We start from the raw sequence: 22512 nt of genomic DNA on the forward strand, positions 1-22512 counted from the left end.
GGGAGTTACAGAGGCATACATATTTATTACCCCCATCAAAATTTGACCCCCCTCCCCTGACATTGGTAAGAGTGAGAGGTTAGCACGTTTTGGGGGCATGACCTTTGTGCATCTAACTTCTCACTCATCATTATGTACAATTCATTCATGATTATCCGTAATCATGGCAGCATCCACATGAATGTAGAAGTGTTAATTTATTTAGAATAGAAGTGACTCCAAAATGACACAATACATTATTTACCATTCATTTATATTGGGCACAACATTCCCGAAACACAACCAAAACAAACTGCAAATGCATCAAGCAAGGTTTTAGAGGTTGGCAAGTAGCCTAGCATTTAGAGTGGTTAGAGTGTTGGGCCAGTAACCGAAAAGTTGCTAGTTCAAATCTATGAGCTGACAATGTGGAAATTTAGTCAATCTGCCCTTGAGCAAGGCACTTAATCCTAATTGTTCCAGGATACCCATCAACAATGGCTTATCCTTGGCAACGACCCCACTCTCAGGGGTAGTTGGGATATGCAAGAAACACATTTCCATTTCACCCTCGTACAGGTTGTACATGCAGTGAAACAGGACAGATACAAGCACCTCTTATTTTACCTTTTGAGAGTCACAAACTTGATGCATTTGGTCCCATATTTCTAGCATGCAATGACTACAAAACTTTTCACTAAATTCAATACAAGTTAATTTGTCTAAGCACTTATGACATATTGAAATTGGGGGACTTGAAACAAAGGTCTTTCATTTCTAAAAAAGATATGTATGAAAATACCCCAAATAAAACATTTGATCTCAAATCCAAAATGCTGGTGTTTAGAACAAAATTAAACATTAGCTTCACTATCCAAACAAATACAACCTGTTTATTAGGTACACCCATCTAGGACTGGGTCTGACCCCCCCTTTGCCTTCAGAACATTCTCTGGGCATGGATTCTACAAGGTATTGTCACGAACCGGCTCAAAGCCCGTAACTAAAGGGAGACAACGTGGAGATAAGGCGTAACAAAAGATATATTTATTAACTAAAGCAACTAAGGAACATATACAATGGTGTGTGTAATCAGTAGTGTAAGTGAGTGTTTTGCATGCATGAATGTGATAATGCAGGGTGTCGAAAAGATGCTAAAGCAAACAACTCAAAAACCACTAAGAAACACAACAAAATCCATAAAGGTGTCTGCATGGAGAGAGTCTCCTCCACGCATGGGGAAGTTGTGTATTTATCCTGGGAGACACCGGGCCCAGGTGTTTCCCATGTAGCTGACGACCCACCCAACGCCGCCCACCGGCATCCTAATAAGGAAACAAAGAGAGAATACGGCAGACAGAGTGGGAGGGTCGTCACATTCCCGCCCATAAAACCAGGGACCAACAAGGGCCCCAGAACAACGACACAGCCCTCTGCGTCCCAACTTGACACAGCTTCTGCGTCCCAAATTGATGAGGGGTTACGTGTTCACTTACAATTTGCCCCAGCCAACCTCCTCCCTAGACCTCAGCAACCTTCGCACAGGAAGCAACATTTAAGAGGAAAGAAAAAAACCAGGAGGGAGCTGACAGGACAGAGAGAACATGACAATACAAACAATGGTCAGTCACGTAAACATTTAGGAACAGGGCGCACGAGAGAGCGCATCAGCAATCACGTTCTCAGTCCCCCGGATGTGCCGCACATCAAGATGGAATGATTGTAAAAATAAACACCATCGCATTATCCTCTGGTTTGGACACATCATGGACCTCAAAAAAGTGAGGGGGTTATGGTCGGTGTAGACCACAATAGGTACTACCCCCCGACCCGACATACACTTGGAAGTGTTGTAGGGCCCAAATGAGTGCTAGCGCTTCCTTTTCAATAACCGAATAGTTCAACTGATAATCGTTAAACTTTTTAGAAAAGAAACTAACAGGCCTCTCAACCCCAGACACATCTGTTTGCAGCAAAACTGCACCTGTCCCCACATGACTAGCATCCACCTGACTTTTAACAGGTCAAATTTGCTCACAAACTTAGCTGCACCGACTTGATCAACACAGTCCTCCATCCGAGGAAGAGGAAAAGAATCTGGCTTTGTGACACTGTTTACCTTACGGTAGTCCGTACAAAATCGGTTTGTTCCATCCGGTTTACTGACCAAGATACAGGGAGAAGCCCAACTGGAGAAAGAAGGCTCTGCTATCTTACTCTCCAGCATGTACTTGACCTCAGCATCCAGACAACGTAGTTTCTCTTGAAGAAACTCTATAGAACCGCTGACGAATGGGGTCAGCATCTCCAATGTCAATATCATGTTCTATTAAGGTTGTACGTGTAGGTGTATCAGAAAACAAACCTGGAAATCTCTGAATCAGACCAACCATCTCTTTCCGCCCATCAACAGGCAGGTGAGTGAGAAGACTGTCTCAAATATCCAGTGTTTCTGAATTTTTCAATCTACCCTGCAATATACAATCCTCAGGACCAGGAACATCTTCCTCCTCATGCACAGATCTAGCACGACAAGAACCCAAGGAAACAACGGTATCAGCCAAAATAACAGGTTTTACCGCATAATGCATAATAGGGTTTTAACAGATTTACATGGCACAGCTGGTGTGCTTTCCTCCGTTCTGGAGTGGCAACTAGATAATTTTGCTCAGTGTACTTGCGCACCACTGTATCTGGACCTTGAAACTTGGCTTGAGAAGGAGTACCAACAATTGGCAGCAGAGCAAGAACCTGGTCACCCGGACTAAAGTGACGAGGCTCAGTTCGGCGATCAAATATGCCCTTCATCCTCTCCTGTGAAGATGATAACTTTTCCTTAGCCATTTCACCGGCGGCGTACAGGCGTCACCGGAAATCACACACATACGATAACAGGGACTGAGGAGGCTCGGGAGACTTCCGTCATCCTGGAGAACAGATAAAAGTCCACGCACCCTATGTCCAAACACAAGGTCATTTGGACTGAAACTCGTGCTCTCCTGTGAAACCGCCTTAGCGGCCAACAGTAACCAAGGCAACCCCTCCTCCCAATCCTTATCCATCTCAGTACAATAAGCTCTCAACAAAGAGTTAAGTGTTTGATGGAAACGTTCCAGTGCTCCTTGACTTTGCGTGTGATAGGCGCTAGACAAATTGTGTTTAATATGGAGCTGTTGCAGAACCTGACTAAACAGATTAGAGGTGAAATTAGATTCTTGATCACTCTGAATGACCTTAGGGATTCCAAACAATGAGAGAAACTGAGTCAAAGCTTTTAACACAGACTTAGTCGTGATAGATCGGAGAGGATAGGCAGCAGGAAACCTAGTGGTCTGACACATCACAGTGAACAGGTAACTGCTACCCTTTTTAGAACGAGGCAGAGGACCCACACAGTCAATAATCAGATACTCAAAAGGTTGGCTGAGTACAGGAATAGGAAACAAGGGTACCGGCTTAATAGCTTGATTAGGCTTACCAGTTAATTGACAGGTGTGACATGTTTTGATAAAATCAGAAACATCCCTCTTTAATCTAGGCCAAAAGAAATGTCTTAATATGAGATAGTAGGTTTTCCTCACCCCCATATGTCCAGCAACGTCACTGTGAAGTTTCCAACACCAACTCACGAAGCTTAACTGGTACAACTACCTGACTAATTGCCTCCCCCCAAAAACAACTATCATGAGACACCCACTTTCTCATCAGGACAACAAAGAGAGAATACAGCAGACAGGGTGGGAGGGTCGTCACAGTATTGGAAATGTTTGTTGCTCAAAGGCGTAGTTGCGCCTTCTTCACCACAATGTCTGTGTGGGTGGACCATTTCAGTCTGTCTGTGATGTGTATGCCGAGGAACTTAAAACCTTCCACCTTCTCCACTGTTGTCCCTTCGATGTGGATAGGGGGGTGCTCCCTCTGCTGATTTTCTTCTTTGGCTCGTTGACATTGAGGTAGAGGTTGTTTTCCTGACACCACACTTTGAGTACCCTCACCTCCTCCTTGTAGGCTGTCTCGTCATTGTTGGTAATCAAGCCCACTACTGTTGTGTGGTCTGCAAACTGATGATTGAGTTGGAGGCGTGCATGGCCATGCAGTCATGGAAGACTCCCAACAGTTCAAAAGTTCATTCGAGATAAACCTTCTGAAGTTTTCATCCATCACCATTCAGCAGACAGATCCAGCTAATGGAAAACCTAAGAAAACACAAACGGAATATCTAAACATCCCAGAGCTAAGTTGAGTCGGTTCAACCATAGGTTAACGACCCTTTCTGCTTACTTAAAAACCCACAAGTCCAGTCTTCTCCAACCTGGCAGGAATGGTATTTATTTAATTAGCCCCTGTTTCATGCTCCACAATCCCTCACTTATGAATTCATATTGTTAATCAGATATAATAAACAGTTCTATTTAAAATGGGGATATTGTTTAGTCATTATTCATAAAATTCCTAACAGGTGGCCGGCAAGGTGGAGATGATATGATCCTTGACTAGTCTCTCAAAGCACTTCATGATAAAAGAGGTGAGTGCTACGGTGCAGTAGTCATTTAGGTCAATTACTTTGCCTTCTTGGGTACAAGAACAATGGTGGCCATCTTGAAGCATGTGGGGACAGCAGACTGGGATAGGGAGCGATTGAATATGTCCTTAAACACACCAGCCAGCTGGTCTGCGTATTCTCTGAGGACATGGCTAGGGATCCCATCAAGGCCATGAGCCTTGCGAGGGTTAACACGTTTAAATGTTTTATTCTCAACGGATACGGAGAAGGAGAGGGGGGGGGGTGTAGTTCTTGTTAGCAGGACGCAACAGTGACACTGTATTATCCTCAAAGCGGGCAATGAAAGTGCTAAGTTTTTCTGGAAGCATGACATCGGTATCCGTGACGTGGCTGGTTTTCTTTTTGTGGTTTTTGATTTCCTGTAGACCCTGCCACATATGTCTCATGTCTGAGCCGTTGAATTGCAACTCCACTTTGTCCCTGTACCAGCATTTCGCTTGGTTGATTGCCTTGCGGAGGGAATATCTACACTGTTTATATTCAGCCATATTCCCAGACCTCTTTCCATGGTTAAATGCGGTTGGTCGTGTTTTCAGTCTTGTGCGAATGCCGCCATCATCCACAGTTTCTGGTTAGGGTAAATTTGAATCGTCAAAGTGGGTACAACATCTCCAATGCACTTCCTTTTAAATTCACTCACCGAGTCAGTGTATAGGTTGATGTTATTCTCTGAGGCTAACCGGAACATATCCCAGTCCGTGTGATCAAAGCAATCTTGAAGCGTGGATTCCGATTGTTCAGACCAGCGTTGAATGATTCTAGTCACTGGTACATCCTGTTTGAGCTTCTGCCTATAAGACAGTTGGAGCAAGATGGTGTCGTGGTTGGATTTGCCGAAGGGAGGGCGGGGGAATTTAGCGTTCAGAGAGGCAAAACCGATAAAATCATGTACTCAGCGTAACTTGTCATGGAAATTGCAAGATTATGTTATAATGCTTGTATTGCATTATAATGGTTGTATTATTTGACAGAATAGAGTATTCTGTTAACTATTGTGTGTGTGTTCTACTGAGAATGGACCTCTATGAGATAACACTGACTGAGGAGATTTAAGATGTCTTTGGGTGATAAAACCTAAAGAGCATTCCAGAGAACATAAGGTAATGTTTTTGTGCTATACCGTACCAGGGTGAGATGGTTCCAGTTTGGAGTAGGATGACCAGACACTGGTCTATACAATGAAAACTCTTGACACAGCAGTTGCTGTCTGCTATGTATTATAGATATCTTTCATACAAATCTTAACCTTGTGACCATTCTATGTATCTGTTGTTCGTCATGTAGTTTGAGAGGGGTGTATCTTGGCTATAAAAGATCTTTGTACTTTTGTTTTATCACTCTCAACGGATCATTAGAAAATGGCGAATCATTGAAAGTCATTGCTATCGCAAAGCTCTTATTATTAAATATGTAGTTTAAGTATAACTCTGACTCGTGTGTTATGTTTGTCTCTCCTCATTTGATAAGACAGAAATTAACCACCACATTTGACGACCCAGATGGGACCCGAATCTTCACTTGGTGACTGCTCCCGATGATCTGGGCAAATCGTGCACGAGGGTTCCCTCAAACTTGGGATCTCAGGGAAACCACACTTTGGGAACGAAGCAGATGGACCCACCTTTGATCTGAGAGACAGCGAGCCGAGTGGATACCACATCTCAAACAGTTTTTTTAAAAGAAAGAGGTGAGCAAACCACATTTGAAGTCGAGTTTTTAGAAAAGCCTCTGTTACGTAGGCTCCGAGTGTGTATTCCTGTGTGAGGGGGGGCACCTTGGAGGCATAAGCAGGGCCGAGTCAGTGGAGGATGATCTGAGAGTTAGTCGACTCAAAGACACCTATCATTGGTTGGTTGCTGGTGACCTAGAGCCATCCTGACACTGAATTGATCACAGTGGGGATTGGTGTTGTCTGCAGGGGTGAGGGGCCAGGGTGACTGTGGATTCTGTGTGGAGCACGGTACTTGGTGATGCCCTATTGGAAGAAGGACCTCGTTCTGAAAGTGTTTAAAAGTGTTATGGGATTTTTTTATGAATAATGACTCAATTATATCCCATAACACTTAGACACTTTAACGAAGAACCATAACTAACAGAATACTACCCTGTCACTGTATGATTGTATGAAACTTATTTAGAATCATAAAACTAAATGCAATGGGTGTAGTGTTATTCAAGAATTAGAACAAGGAGTTTCTGTTCCTTTTTAGTATGTAAGCAGGGTGTAAGTGAGAAACAAAATGGAGCTATCGTCAGACAGGCAGGAATACTGTGTTCCTTACAGGACATTCTGTCCCCACCCAGGGAGGGGAGAGACCTTGGGCTTGTAGTAGATTGTTTAACAGGTGGCAGACTATTTTTGAGTAGGAGAAGATTGTGAACTATGTTGCCATTGTATCTGAGAGGAGGAGGGACATTTATGACGAAATGTGAGGTATATAGACCAATGTACCGGAAATGATGGGGAGAGCTCTCTAAATAAACATTCCTGACAGTTGTAGCTGCGCCTCTGTCTGTTTCATTTTAATAAGAACCTTACAAATTCTTAGTAGCAGACAGAGTATTTTAATTGAATTGGTTAACTTCTTATGGCTGCATGGGAAGTATTGAGTAGCTTGGATGAAAAGGTGCCCAGAGTATACGGCCAGCTCCTCAGTCTCAGTTGCTAAAATATGCATATTATTATTAGTATTGTCTGTGAGTATAACAGAACTGATATTGCAGGCGAAACCCTGAGGAAAATCAAACCAGGAAGTGGCTTCTATTTAGAAAACTCCATGTTCCATAGCCTGCCTTTGCTCCATTTAAAGGGATATCAACCAGATTCCTTTCCCTATCGCTTCCTCAAGGTGTCAACAGTCTTCAGACATAGTTTCAGGCTTTTATTTTGAAAAATTAGCCAGAAAGATAACATTGCTTCAGGTGTTCGGATGAGTTTTGCTCGCGCAACAGAGTTTGGGCAGCCATTGCCTTTCCCTCTCCTAATGAAAAATACAGTTTTGCTTTATATATTATCGATTATATATTTTAAAAACAACCTGAGGATTGATTCTAAAAACGTTTGACATGTTTCTGTGGACATTACGGAAACTATTTGGAATTTGTCAGCATTGTCATGACCGCTCTTTCCTGTGGATTTCTGAACATAACATGCCAAACTAACGGAGGTATTTTGGATATAAAAATAATATTTACGGAACAAAAGGAACATTTATTGTGTAACTGGGAGTCTCGTGAGTGAAAACATCCGAAGATCATCAAAGGTGAACAATTAATTGGATTGTTTTTCTGATTTTTGTGACTGAGCTACTTGAAGCTAGGTGTTAAGCCTGATGCTTAATTTTAAATAGCCCCCTTGCCCCTTACCCTCAAGTCACACCTTTTATTCCTATCCCCTAGGCACTTCCCCCCAACCTTCAACTCACTGCTAGAAGAACTGAAACATAAGATAGATAAATTAATTATGGGGACATCTCAACCTTGAGCTTGAGTTGGTAGAATGGTCACCAGATTCTGTACATCCATCCCATTTCAAGGTCAATCTCCACAATTATATAGGGGGTTTGGTGGTGGGAGAAAGGTGCTAGCTAGGGTGCAGGGGCTAGTCCTAGAGGCTATACTGAAGAGGCTAAGGGGTGGCTAACGGACCCATCTTTATGGTTGTCAATTTCACCGAAAACAGACTGCTTTTTTTTATCGTCAGCTTATCATGTCTTAAAACAAGGACATATGAAGTTAATCAGTGTTTTTGTTAAGGCAGTGGAAACCCTTGTTCAAACAAGTGACTGAGGCTGATTGAGGTTTGCTGCGGAATGGGAAAGTCCAAGAGTTATGAGTGAGAAAGGAGTGGTCGTTGAGAGTATAAAAGGATTCAGCAGCCCATGGAGCAATGTACAGAGCAACCATGGGCAAACTACTCATCTGCGTTGGTAAGTGGAATTTATTTTGGCTTATTTAGCTTAGAACTGTACTATTGTTCTTTATTTCAAACATGTTATTTACATTTTCATTGTAATGACAATTAGCAACATTCAGAGTCTATGCTCTATGCTAAGGCTTTGGCTCCCTGTGGAGAGAATTGGCCACTGACGAATGTCCTCTAGTTATGCATTTTGTCTATGCTAATGTGGTCAAATTCTGTTTCTAAGGACTGAGGTTGACAGCACCATGACCCACCTATATTCATGTCAGAGGGGAAGAACTGCACTTTATATCATTATCATTACAGTTCTGAATCATGTTGACTTGAAAAAAAGTTTAATATGACACAAAACCTCTGCCTTTCTCTTCCTCCCTTCTTTATTTCTCTCGCTTTCTCTCACACTGTTCTCCTTTTCTCTCTCTCTAGGACTGGCTCTCCTGCTGCATGCACAGCTAGGTACGTTTAAAGTTCATTTCATTTACATGTAGCCAGCATCAAGGTAAGTAGCCAATCAGAGAACAATAACTCGATTTACAGAACATGCCAACCCTGACTCTAAAACGGCCAAACTCCAAACTCTAACATTACTACTACCCTTCCATAGGATCCTCCTACATCCTATCCTGTTATTTCACTAACTGGGGCCAGTACCGGCCAGGAGCAGGCAAGTATTTCCCCACCAACGTGGACCCCTGTCTCTGTGACCATCTGATCTATGCCTTTGCCGGCATGGCCAACAACGAGATCAAGACCTACGAATGGGACGATGAGAAGCTCTACGGACAGTTCCAGGCACTCAAGAACCAGTGAGAGAGAGACACACACATGCACAAACACTCACACACAAACACACACTCAAGCAGGCATGCACACATGCACATACGCATGCATGCATGCAGGCACGCACACACACAGACAAATGCAGGCAAACACTTTCTCATTCAGGCATGTACACACCACAGGAGGTTTGTGGCACCTTAAGTGTGGAGGACGGGCTCGTGGTAAGAGCTGGAGCAGAATTAGTGGAATGGTATCAAATATGTGAAACACATTGTTTCTATGTGTTTGATGCCATTCCATTTCCGCCATCCCAGACATTTTTATGAGCTTTCTTCCCCTCAGCAGCCTCCCGTGGTGCACACATGCACACCTAAGCCAGTAATAACCCTAAGTCTTGTATTTGGTAACAGGAACAGCAACCTGAAGACTCTGCTGGCCATTGGAGGATGGAAATTTGGCAGTCAGCCGTAAGTGGAGATGCATATAAACATGCAAGTGCACACACACATTTACACACACACCCTGTGTCTGAGCTGTGTGTGTGTACCCAGGTTCACAGCAATGGTGTCCAGTGCAGCCAACCGCCAGACGTTCATCAGGAGCGTAATCAAGTTCCTGAGACACTACCAGTTTGACGGCCTGGACATTGACTGGGAGTATCCCGGAACCAGAGGCTCCCCACCCACAGACAAGGCCAGATTCACCACCTTGCTGCAGGTTAGACTCAAACACCCATATACATACACACACACACACATAAATGAACAAACATGAATAAACACACACACACGCAGATTAACAATCACACATACAGACACACACACATACACACACAATATAGCTCATGCATACACAAATGAACACACAGACAGGAATGAACACCTGAACTCCCAAATTAACACACACATCCCTCTGTGCGCTCTCTCCCTCTAGGAGCTGATGGCTGCCTTTGAGGCTGAAGGAAAGAACACCAACCGTCCTCGTCTGATGCTGACTGCAGCTGTGGCTGCCGGAAAGGGAACCATCGACACCGGATACCAGATCGCCGAGATTGGATCGTCAGTACATACACACTGGGTCTCATTCATATATTAGTTCTTAGGAAAACTGTGTACATTAAAACATGCATGATCTATCAAATACTTCTTGGCATATTGGAAACTCTTTCTCTCTCTCTTTCTCTCCCTCTCTCTCTCTCTCCCTCTCAGCGTGTTGGACTACCTGCATGTGATGACCTATGACTTTCATGGATCTTGGGAACACAACACTGGAGAAAACAGCCCTCTGTACAGAGGACCAGCTGATCAGGGAGATGCCATCTACTCCGATGTGGTGAGTCTCTCTCTCTGTACCCATCTCTTTCTCTCTCTCTTCCTATGCTCACCTATCTCTTCCTGCCTATTTAGTTTTGAGCTGAGAGGGAGTAGCACATTTCTTAAAAATTCTCACTACCACATACTGTGTGTGTTCTCAGGACTATGCTATGAAGTACTGGAAGAGCAGTGGTGCCCCCGCTGAGAAGCTCCTGGTTGGATTCCCCACCTACGGCCACACCTTCCAGCTGGCCAGTGGCTCTAACACTGGAGTGGGCGCTCCCGCCACTGGCCCCGGCCCGGCCGGACCATTCACCAGACAGTCTGGCTTCCTGGCCTACTACGAGGTAATTGACACAGGATTAAGATAGGTCCGAAATTACACCCTATTCCAATCCCTTGGACGCAAACCCCGTGTATGTTTTTGAGTGATTACATCTGCAGCTTCCTGAATCATGCAACTTCCAACCCTAACGTGTATGTGTGTGTCATTAGATCTGCACCTTACTGAAGCAGGGTGCTACCCAGGCCTGGGACTCTGCCCAGATGGTGCCCTACGCCTACACCCAGCAGAACATCTGGGTTGGATATGACAACGTCAAGAGTTTCCAGGACAAGGTCTGTGTTTGTGGGGGTGTTTGTCTGTTGGAGAAAAGATTTAACTAGGGGGTACTGGCGTATCATCCTACTCTGTTACAATAATCCTTATAATATATGGAATTTAACAGTAGCTTTTATCTTCCTGATTTACAGTAGTGAGTGCATACATTTTGTTATAGGTGACCCCAGCGAGAATTCGAATCCACCATCCTGTCATTGAAAGATCCATTCCCTACCAACTAAGCAACATAGGGCAATTGATGAAGTTCTATCACCTATACATATTTATCCAATTTCACCCCGTTAAGTAAACCCTCCTCTCCCCTCTCTTTCTCCCCTACAGATCGAGTGGCTGAAGAAAACTGGCTTCGGAGGAGCCATGGTGTGGACTCTGGATCTGGATGACTTCTCTGGAACCTTCTGTGGACAGGGCAGATACCCACTGATCAACACCCTCAAGTCTGGACTGGGAACCGGAGCTGTGAGACAGACACAAACACAAGCCTGCTTGTACACACAAACGTTCAACAACAACCCTCTCTCACTATCTCAACCAGACCTGGGTTCAAATAGTAGTTGAAAAGATTTCAACCCCCCTTTCTCTTCTACATTCCCCCAACTCCTATTTCCTCCATGTCTCCCAGGTTGTGCCGCCCGTACGGGCCCCATTGCCCCAGTGACACCTGCCCAGCAACCACTCAACCCCCCACAGCCTGGAGGTCAAGGGGGCAGCAGTGGCAGTAGCAGTGGGGGATCTGGCTTCTGCGCCGGCAAGGCTGACGGCATGTACCCTGACCCCACCAATAAGAACAGCTTCTACAATTGTAACCAGGGCAAGACCTACGACCAGCACTGTGCTGCCGGTCTGGTGTTCGACATCAGCTGCAAGTGCTGCAACTGGGCCTAAAAAAAAACACTGTTCCCCCCTATTAATGTTTCCTTCCCCCTCTCGTATGTCATGAAGGAGCTGGGTCTAAAGGTTTTGTGGTTGTTAGGTCCACTGTTGTCATGGCCCATTCTAACATCAGCTCCACTTAACATTTAAAATCCACTCCAATAAACATCCACCATATAAATTCATCCTGCTGTCTCTGTCACTTTACTTCATCCACACTGTGTGGGTTTTAGTTATTAAACTTCATTGTACTTTGACTGCAAAAAATCAGTAATCTACAAATCACCTTGGATCCTACATAGCTAGTCATTATCTGAACAAGATAAGCAATTCTGCTCCTTGCCTTCTCAACTGATTCCCTCACTTATTCCCTTGTCAGTTTAGTTTCATACAATTCATTCCACCACAGAGAATCGCAGTAAAAGTCCTTTGTTGCAATCAAACTTTACCAGGCTTACAGACACGGTATAAAATCACACAGAGCTTAGACTGACTCATCATTACCATGACATTTAAAGTTAAGGCACTGACATAAACAACATATAGACAACAGTAAATAGAAAAGTACTTCAACTTAATGGGAAATCTGTGATTTTCAAAATTGTAAAACAGACAAGACCAAGGTTCAAAGTGAAATGAAGCATTCATAATTGTAAATTCTAATGATCACACCTTGGTATAAAATACACACATACGCCTCCCGTGTGGCGCAGTGGTTAAGGGCGCTGTACTGCAGCGCCAGCTGTGCCATCAGTGTCCCTGGGTTCGCGCCCAGGCTCTGTCGCGACCGGGAGGTCCGTGGGGCGACGCACAATTGGCCTAGCGTTGTCCGGGTTAGGGAGGGCTTGGTCAGTAGGGATGTCCTTGTTTCATCACGCACCAGCGACTCCTGTGGCGGATAGGAGTGGATACCACATCTCAAACTTAGTTTTTTTAAAGAAAGAGGTGAGCAAACCACACTTGAAGTCGAGTTTTTAGAAAAGCCTCTGTTACGTAGGCTCCGAGTATGTATTCCTGTATGAGGGGCGCACCTTGGAGGCGTAAACAGGGCCGAGTCAGTGGAGGATGATCTGAGAGTTAGTCGACTCAAAGACACCTACTATCATTGGTCGGTTGCGGGTGACCTAGAGCCATCCTGACACTGAATTGATCCACACAATAGCGCAGTGTCTTCAGGTCTGGAGATTGTCTCCTACTCCCCTCATAAAGCAAACATTCCAATCTGTCTAAAAGATATACTCTTCTCCACTAATGGAACATCAAAGAACATTCTTATCTGTCTAAAGAGATATACCCTCCTTCTCCCTTAAACCCGCAAGGTACAGACAATTCATTAGTTTTACCTACATTTTCAGTCCTAGTTTAACCAAAAACCCATACATTTCATACCACAACATAATAGTATTAAAATGAATGGTTCTAATTTAAATGTATACATAATTAATAATTTCAACTATAATTTCCTCCAACAAATCCTCCCTTTGATTAAATATTATACATTCAAATCTACATCTAGTTTTATCAAACATAAAAAATAAAAACATGAATAAACGTATAACTAACCTTATTATAAAGGTTTATCAGATTTATCATACGAATAGACTTATAATTAACCTTATTATAAAGGTTTATCAGATTATCATATGAATAGATTTATAACCAACATTATTATAAATGTTTATCAGATTATCATATGAATAGACACATAACCAACATTATTATAAATGTTTATCAGACTTCACGCATCATTAATCAAATCTAACCTTAACACCAACTGTTTTTAAACCTACATCAGAATTATAACTCTTCTTATCAGGATTTTCATTACAATCTTCATTCAAAAAACAGTCTAATCCTTGAAACAAAGTACAATCTAATTCCCCTTCATCTCAAAAATAGTCTCATCAAACATAAATTCCCCAATGATGAAAGATCCGGATTCATCCCCTTGTTCAGTAGATCCACATTCCACATCCCACGGGTCAGAACTTGGAATCTGCCCATATCTCACCATCTGCTGAGTCATCATTTTCTCCAGAGTTCTGGAAACAAGGCCTCGTACACAGGGTATTAGACAACAACTGCACAAAAGCCAAAACAATCAGACAAGTAAATGTAGCCCACAACCCCGTTATCATAACATTTTTCCATTTTCCAAAAATATCATCAAACCAAGTAGTCAAAGTAGTATCCACCCCAGAGTTTACTGCCATTTCATTAGCCAGGGTGGTTAAACCAGCTAAGGCTTTTGTCACTGAGCCATCCGGTGCTGTATTATTTGGGATATACGTACAACACAAGTTCCCGAAAAGCACACCAACTCCTCTGTTTTCAGCCAACAACATATCTAATGCGATCCTATTCTGCCAAGCCATCAGACTAGTTGCCTCAGTTTGTTCTGCCAATCCTTTAACAGCATCTCTAGTATAATTAATAAAATGTTGCTGATTATAATAGATATAATTGATCCACTCCACATTTTTATTGAGAGTGGACCACCAAAAAATGCTTGATTCAAGGCCAGCCAAGATCTGATTCCTTGCTTTGAACTCATCTGGCACTCCCCGTGGAACCCCAATGTTATCAATATATACGTTGTCATCAAATGACCCAGATGGAGTGCTTCTCTTTTCCCGTTTAGATAACTTCATGTCCTGGTGTTGAATGAGTGTGAAAGGCATCCCCAAATGCACTAATGCACATGACCCCACCCAATCTGTGGGTAAGACTGGCCATAGAATTGTTCCCCCACACAACCACCAGATGTCAGCCCTGGCCCACCTTACTTTACTGAAATCTTCAGAGTTTAACCAACCTCTCAAATCCGACATGGTCTTATTAGTGGTAACATTCTCTGTTCTATTACAAGTACTAACTTCTCCCACATATTTTCCATGAGTACTGTACCCGGCCAAACAGTAATAATCTCCTTTGGATACTGTAAAGGGAGGAAGCTTTGATTTAAAGGGGTGCCTGCGGATATAAATAGTGCAAATCAATGCAGCTGTCATTATCTGGCATTCCCGTCTTCATAAACAATCTCAACATACAGGTCATTCCCTTAGGTGAATTCATTCCATTAAGTGGAAAACGGATAGTGTTCAAGCGAGGTTTAGCAGTAGCGCAGACATAACATTATTCTGTAGCTACTGACCTGGCTGTATACTGTATCCATTCCATCCATAAGTTGGAATCTCTATACCCGGTTTCCACCTCTATAACTTCCGTAAGGTCTTTTGTCTGGACTATTCGCACTGGTCCTTCACCCTGGAAGATTTCACTAAGAATGTCCGTTGTTTTGGAGATATTAGTCGAACTCTGCCGGACCATATCCTCTCTACCCCCTCTAAACTCCACCACCTGGAACGGCACCATGGTATCAGTTGAGAACTGGTCGAAGCCGATATACCATAAACCAAGATCCTGGGTGTTTACTGCTTTGATGTTTATTCGTACCTTTATACAATACTTATTTCGCTCGGGAAGACAGTCCGAAACACCAACTCTCACTAAACTCCATCTGGTCCCAAATCGGGTGTTTGGATTCATGTAGCCATGTCCTTCAATATTAGCTATGACCTGACTCCATGAATTACATGGTGATTTACACAAATATTTCCCATAGAGACCCATGGTCCTAGACTGCCAAGGAGTGAATGACCCCATTTGATCAACATAAAATTCAGATGAAACATCCTTACCCAATCCCACTCTCCCTTTCCTGAAAACATATCATCAGCTGAAAACATATCATCAGCAAGAGACCAAGCCATCACCACACTTCTATGAACGCTCACAGCGGGGAAATGTCAGGTTAGGAAATCTTCAGTAGGAGTTTGACCCCCGTACCCTAGAGGTAGCGGTTCCTCTCCTACCCCTGTGTTTGTTCGACAGTGGAGTGTGTCTTACCCTCTTACAATGCGTGATATGGACCCAGGTCGCTTTTTCGGCTATTCTCACCGTGAAGGCAGTCACCAGGAGTACTTGGAACGGTCCCTCCCACCGTGGTTGTTTCCAGTCCTTCCTTTTTTGTGATAGGACCCAGATCCAGTCTCCTGGCTTTATCTTATGTGCCACCTCCTTCTGTAGTTCTCCTGCTGGGCATAAAACATTTGACATACGTTTTTGGTTAATGAACAACCTTCTCATGTGTTCTATCATATTACTTTCTGTTACTATATCTGCTTGTTCCAATCGTCCTAATTGTGGCATCCTATAGGGTCTACCAAAAACCTTCTCAAATGGAGACAGTCCCTCCCTATCAGGAGTTATCCTAATAGTCATTAACACTATAGGCAAGCATTTGACCCAATTCATTCCAGTATTTAGGTGTGTTTTCCTTAGTCTGCTCTTAACCGATGATTTCATGCGTTCGATCAAACCAGCGCTCTTGGGATGAAATGAACAATGTTTTTTCATGTTTATATTCAGTTTCTGACATATATTATCAATTACTTGATTAGAAAAGTGGGAACCATTGTCGCTATAAATAGTTTCTGGTAATCCGAATCGCGGGATTATCTCTTGACATAATGCTCTAGCCACTGTTTCTGCATCTGCTGAGGATGTAGGAAACGCTTCTACCCATTTAGTGTATTTATCAATTATTGTTAAACACCACTTTTTGTTTTCACTCTTGGTTAATAGCTTGTTTAGTATTACATTGAAAGACTAATTCATCCAAAATAAATAGCTATGCGCTTTTGATGTAATACGTTGTCTGTTGCCTAAATGATCTGCTGAAATAACATATTGAGAAGAATCAGGTCATATTTAAATAACTGAATCAAAGAAGAGAAAGTTACCTAAATCGAATGAATTTAATAATAGCGGAGAGGTAATTGCGATAGAGTTGTGCCCACCGAAATGTGTTTTTAATACAAAAGGGTTGACTGACATATTTTATACATTTGGTGCTTTACATGTTATCTTTTAAAGTCTTGGACATTTCATAAGTGTGAAGCCAAAAGAGAAGGGAAAGTTGTAAAAGTTTGGTTTCAATCTTACGATAGAGGTAGGCAGCACCATATTTGAGTAGGGGTTATATTTTTGCCTACTCGTAAGAATAGGTGAGTTGGTTGTGCACGCTGGGCTATGTTGGGCTGTAGGGGATTCAGGTGTGAATAAGGAATAGTGTTGTGATACGTTTCTGATGATTGTTGCTTAGTTTTATTGTTTAGGTAACACCAGTGAATTTGAGCAGGAAGTTTAATGTATTCTAACATTATAATCTGTTTCCATTATGTGGAACAATGTCCGGTCATTACTGAGTGGAGGGGGAGCCTGGACATTTAATATCTTGAATACAAGACATGCATCAGTGTATTGCACAAGATTTTTTCAACTCAGGAGCTCATGCCTTCCGAGAATGTAACAGTGATTATAGCTATTGGGCTTCCTATCAAGCACTTTGAGAGCCTGTTTGCAGACAGACTGAATTGGTTTTAATGTTGTAAAGCAAGCTTGGGCCAAACTAGTCAGGTAGTATGTTAAGTGAGGGAGTATCATAGATTTGAAGTACAGTTTTGTTACCTCTGTAGTCAAACAATTTCATATGTTTTGGAAATGAGCTAGGTTGAATTTGGTTATTTGAGTTACCTTTTTAATTTGCTTTTTAAAAGAGAGGTTGGAATCAAATATGATGCCATGGTACTTAAAATCGGATACCATCTGGAGCTTTTCCCCTGATATATAGACATCTGTCTCAGTGGCATCAGTTGTTTTCTTTGTGAGGAACATGCAGGCAGTGTTTTTTAAGAAGCAAATATTGTATCTATGAGTGGAAAAAAGTTAGTTTTGACTCTTACGCTGATGAGACAGCACCAACTTTTTAAAGGTTATGGATTTGTTAAACATGTCACGTTCTGTCCTTTATTTCCTTTGTTTTGTATTCCTTATTTAGCATGGTCAGGGCGTGAGTTGGGATGGGCAGTCTGTTTGATTTTCTATGATTTGGGGATTTCTATGTTTCGGCCTAGTATGGTTCTCAATCAGAGGCAGGTGTCATTAGTTGTCTCTGATTGAGAATCATACTTAGGTAGCCTGGGTTGAACTGTTTGTTTGTGGGTGATTGTCTATGTTGATTGCTTGTTTCAGCACAGTTCTCATTAGCTTCACAGTTGTTATTTCGTTTATTGTTTTTGTATATTGTTTGTGTTCAGTGTTTTCTTTATTAGAATTCATGATGAACACATACCACGCCGCATTTTGGTCCTCCGATCCTTCTCGCCTCTCCTCTTCAGATGAAGAGGAGGACGACCGTGACAAAACATCAGGTTTGTTTAGGTGTTGATGTCACTGAATTAAACATTGTATTATCTGATGTGTTTGAATAGGATTCTTTCTTCCGGGACAGATGGAAGTCACCTAAAGTATGTACAGTGGGGAGAACAAGTATTTGATACACTGACAATTTTACAGGTTTTCCTGCTTTTACTTTTGCAGGTTTTCCTGCTTTTACTTTTGCAGGTTTTCCTGCTTTTACTTTTGCAGGTGTTCCTACTCTACAAAGCATGTAGAGATCTGTAATTTCTTATCAACTGTGAGAGACGGAATCTCAAACAAAAATCCAAAAAATCATTGTATGATTTTTGAGTTATTCATTTGCATTTTATTGCATGACATAAGTATTTGATACATCAGAAAAGCAGAACTTAATATTTGGTACAGAAACCTTTGTTTGCAATTACAGAGATCATATGTTTCTTGTAGTTCTTGACCAGGTTTGCACACACTGCAGCAGGGATTTGGGCCCACTCCTCCATACAGACCTTCTCCAGATCCTTCAGGTTTCGGGGCTGTCGCTGGGCAATACGGACTTTCAGCTCCCTCCAAATATTTTATATTGGGTTCAGGTCTGGAGACTGGCTAGGCCACTCCAGGACCTTGAGATGCTAAGGAGGAGCCACTCCTTAGTTGCCCTGGCTGTGTGTTTCGGGTCGTTGTCATGCTGGAAGACCCAGCCACAACCCATCTTCAATGCTCTTACTGAGGGAAGGAGGTTGTTGGCAAAGATCTCACGATACATGGCCCCATCCATCCTCCCCTCAATACGGTGCAGTCGTCCTGTCCCCTTTGCAGAAAAGCATCCCCAAAGAATTATGTTTCCACCTCCATGTTTCACGGTTGGGATGGTGTTCTTGGGGTTGTACTCATCCTTCTTCTTCCTCAAAACACGACGAGTGGAGTTTAGACCAAAAAGCACTTTTTGTCTCATCAGACCACATGACCTTCTCCCATTCCTCCTCTGGATCATCCAGATTGTCATTGGCAAACTTCAGACGGGCCTGGACATGCGCTGGCTTGAGCAGGGGGACCTTGTGTGTGCTGCAGGATTTTAATCCACGACAGCGTAGTGTGTTACTAATGGTTTTCAGGTAATTGACCAGGTCCTGCCGTGTAGTTCTGGGCTGATCCCTCACCTTCCTCATGATCATTGATGTCCCACGAGGTGAGATCTTGCATGGAGCCCCAGACCGAGGGTGATTGACCGTCATCTTGAACTTGAATGTCATCTTGAACTCCATTTTCTAATAATTGAGCCAACAGTTGTTGCCTTCACACCAAGCTGCTTGCCTATTGTCCTGTAGCCCATCCCAGCCTTGTGCAGGTCTACAATTTTATCCCTGATGTCCTTACACAGCTCTCTGGTCTTGGCCATTGTGGAGAGGTTGGAGTCTGTTTGAGTGTGTGGACAAGTGTCTTTTATACAGGTAACAAGTTCAAAAAGGTGCAGTTAATACAGGTAATGAGTGGAGAACAGGAGGGCTTCTTAAAGAAAAACGAACAGGTCTGTGAGAGCTGGAATTCTTACTGGTTGGTAGGTGATCAAATACTTATGTCATGCACAAATTAATTACCTAAAAATCATACAATGTGATTTTCTGGATTTTTGTTGAAGTTGAAGTGTACCTATGATAAAAAAATACAGACCACTACATGCTTTGTAAGTAGGAAAACCTGCCAAATTCGTCAGTGTATCAAATACTTGTTCTCCCCACTGTATGTTTAATGAGACATAGGAGAACACGTCTACATTTTTATTAAATGCCTGGGATTAAATATCACTGATTCTTTAAGCTGAGAAATGTACTACATTTGCGATAGAGGAAAAAACATGACATTTATATAGTAACAATACCAGGATAATTGTATCTAAGGGTAGCGCATGTTCAATTAAGAATAGATATACATTGATGTAGAATAAAACTAATGATTTGAGGGAGTACAGTGGAATTATCATTATTATTAGGTTTTGTTTGTAGTTAAAACTTTTGGGATTCTGAATCGGTGTAGTATAATGAATGCTGACGAAGTGTTCTGTGTTTTTATTCTGGGAAAATGGGGGTTTCATTGTCTCTCTTTGAAATGTTTCCTGGGGCTTTAATCTTGGGGAGAGTGAGTGAGATTGAGGCCGTAAACTACCAAATTGAAAAGGCCTTGCAATTTAATATATTTTTTTACCTTAGGGTTTGCAAATACCCACACACAACACATTTGTTATGACTATTTGTTGGTGTTTTTAAATACTATGTTTGATTTGTGTGTTTTATTTCCTTTGGGTTTGGTGAATTTTCCATTTGTCTTAGTGCCAAGATATCTTAAAGGGGCACGCACACACATGGAATGTTTAGACATTTTTTTCCTTCTGAGTTTTTAATTTTAAACACGTGAATTCTCTGATAAAGTAATGTTCTGGGAACCTGGGATACAACATGTAGGGAATGTTTGACTGTTTTTCTTTAATTTGTCTAATATAGTAAGAAACGCTTGTTTGAAGGGTTTGTATGACCTCTGTCATGACTTTCTATTGTGATTTGATCACCCTCATTGGAAAGCCATTTGGATATTGAATTTAAGGTCATTTATAATACTGATTTCAAGGTCATTTGTGAAATTGATAATTATGAAGTTTATAGTTCTTCGCAATATTTGTAATTTGGACCAATGTGAAGGAGAGGGTGTTGCCTTTGACTAAGGGTAGGCTGCCTTAAGTCTATTTTCCTATGACCATATGGGTACAATAAGTTCTTTGTGGAGTTTTTCAGAGTAGTGATTTTAATTTGATTATGTTTTATTTTTTGACCAAGACAATGCTAGATTTGAAACCGAAGCTTGGTGGTTATCGAGGGGGAGTGTTGGAAAGATTTTTTTACAGTAAGAGAGGAACTGTTGTCATTCAGAATGTAAAAAAAACAGACTTGGTTGACTTTCTGTGTAATAAAAAAAGATATATTCCTCCTTGCTTATGTAACATACATATTTGGGAAACTGAACTAACTGAATGCAAGCATGCAGGGGAAATACAAAAACAGTCTACAGATGACTGACCGAATCAGAGGAAACTATTCTCATTGGAGAGAGAGTCTTTCAAAAGCGAACATGCCTGTGCATGTTTCCAACAGAGAACAGCATCAGTACGTGTCCCACACAAGTTATGGCTAATCACCTCCAACGCTTGGAAGAGCACTTTGGCGCCTACTTCCCAATCCGTTTGATTGTGATCATGCAGTGGCTCCTGCCGTCTCTCTCTGAGCATTAATGCCGTGTTCAAAACAACTGGGAACTATGAAATCTCAGATTTCTGAATCTGAATATTTTTCCTCATATTTTTCTGATTTCCCAGTTTTCTTGAAAGCACCATCAGTGCTCTCGTCTGCATTGAAACCAAATATTGATCCAGGTTGGAAGTGACAGCAGAGATTGGGTGCACACTGTCAACCACGCCTCCTGACTTTGAGAAGCTCTGACGTGTCATGCATCAAGCACAGCCATCTCATTAGTGGTGGTGAGATAAGATACATAATGTCAGACTAATTTGCACATAATAACCCACATTAAAAGTATGCAATAGTGAGTTGAGAAGACAATCAGAAATACTGTTAGAATGTTTTTCAATTAACTGCCATAGCACCAAACATAAAAGCAAACATTTGCTGTTAATTGCATAATTGTTTTCTCATGGTTGGGATCGCAAGATTTTTCAGATATCGAAATGGGGTCGTGGGCCAAATTTTTTGGGGAAACCCTTAACTAGCTGGTTGATAAGCTACAGGAGCTCTGAACCTCCACCTAGTCCACCCACCTTTTCTCTTGTAACCTCTCTCCCTCTATATATTTGGTGATTGGACAGAGACTGATGTAAACACAGAGAGCTTGCAGGTACTGTATCACATTTAACAATGTGTGATTCATTCACCATTACACAGTGGTGTAAAGTACTTTTGCCAACTTTTTACTTTTACTTCTCTACACTGCTAAAGAAAATAATGTACTTTTTACTCCATACATTTACTTTCTACATGTTGACAGGAAAATGTTCCAATTCACGCACTTATCAATAGAACATCCCTGGTCATCCCTACTGCCTCTGATCTGATCCTCAGGTTGTTTTTAGCCTAAATAATCTATACAATTTCAACCGGACAATCAAAATAAAAGGTATATAAGAAACGCGCGC

The 22512-nt window shown here is 42.1% G+C and overlaps 1 protein-coding gene across 1 annotated transcript; it reads left to right on the forward strand.

Annotated features, from left to right (window-relative positions):
* Positions 1 to 8393: 8393 nt before the first annotated feature.
* LOC135559518 (acidic mammalian chitinase-like) lies at positions 8394 to 12238 on the forward strand. Its single transcript, XM_065001743.1, has 11 exons — positions 8394 to 8472; positions 8892 to 8921; positions 9070 to 9271; positions 9656 to 9712; positions 9797 to 9962; positions 10179 to 10303; positions 10454 to 10577; positions 10720 to 10905; positions 11054 to 11176; positions 11502 to 11637; positions 11800 to 12238. The coding sequence occupies exons 1-11, from the start codon at positions 8433 to 8435 to the stop codon at positions 12063 to 12065; spliced, it is 1455 nt and encodes a 484-aa protein (XP_064857815.1). The 5' UTR covers positions 8394 to 8432; the 3' UTR covers positions 12066 to 12238.
* Positions 12239 to 22512: the final 10274 nt, after the last annotated feature.

This window comes from Oncorhynchus nerka, linkage group LG15 (assembly GCF_034236695.1).
Source record: "Oncorhynchus nerka isolate Pitt River linkage group LG15, Oner_Uvic_2.0, whole genome shotgun sequence".
In the NCBI taxonomy this organism is placed as follows: Eukaryota; Metazoa; Chordata; class Actinopteri; order Salmoniformes; family Salmonidae; genus Oncorhynchus; species Oncorhynchus nerka.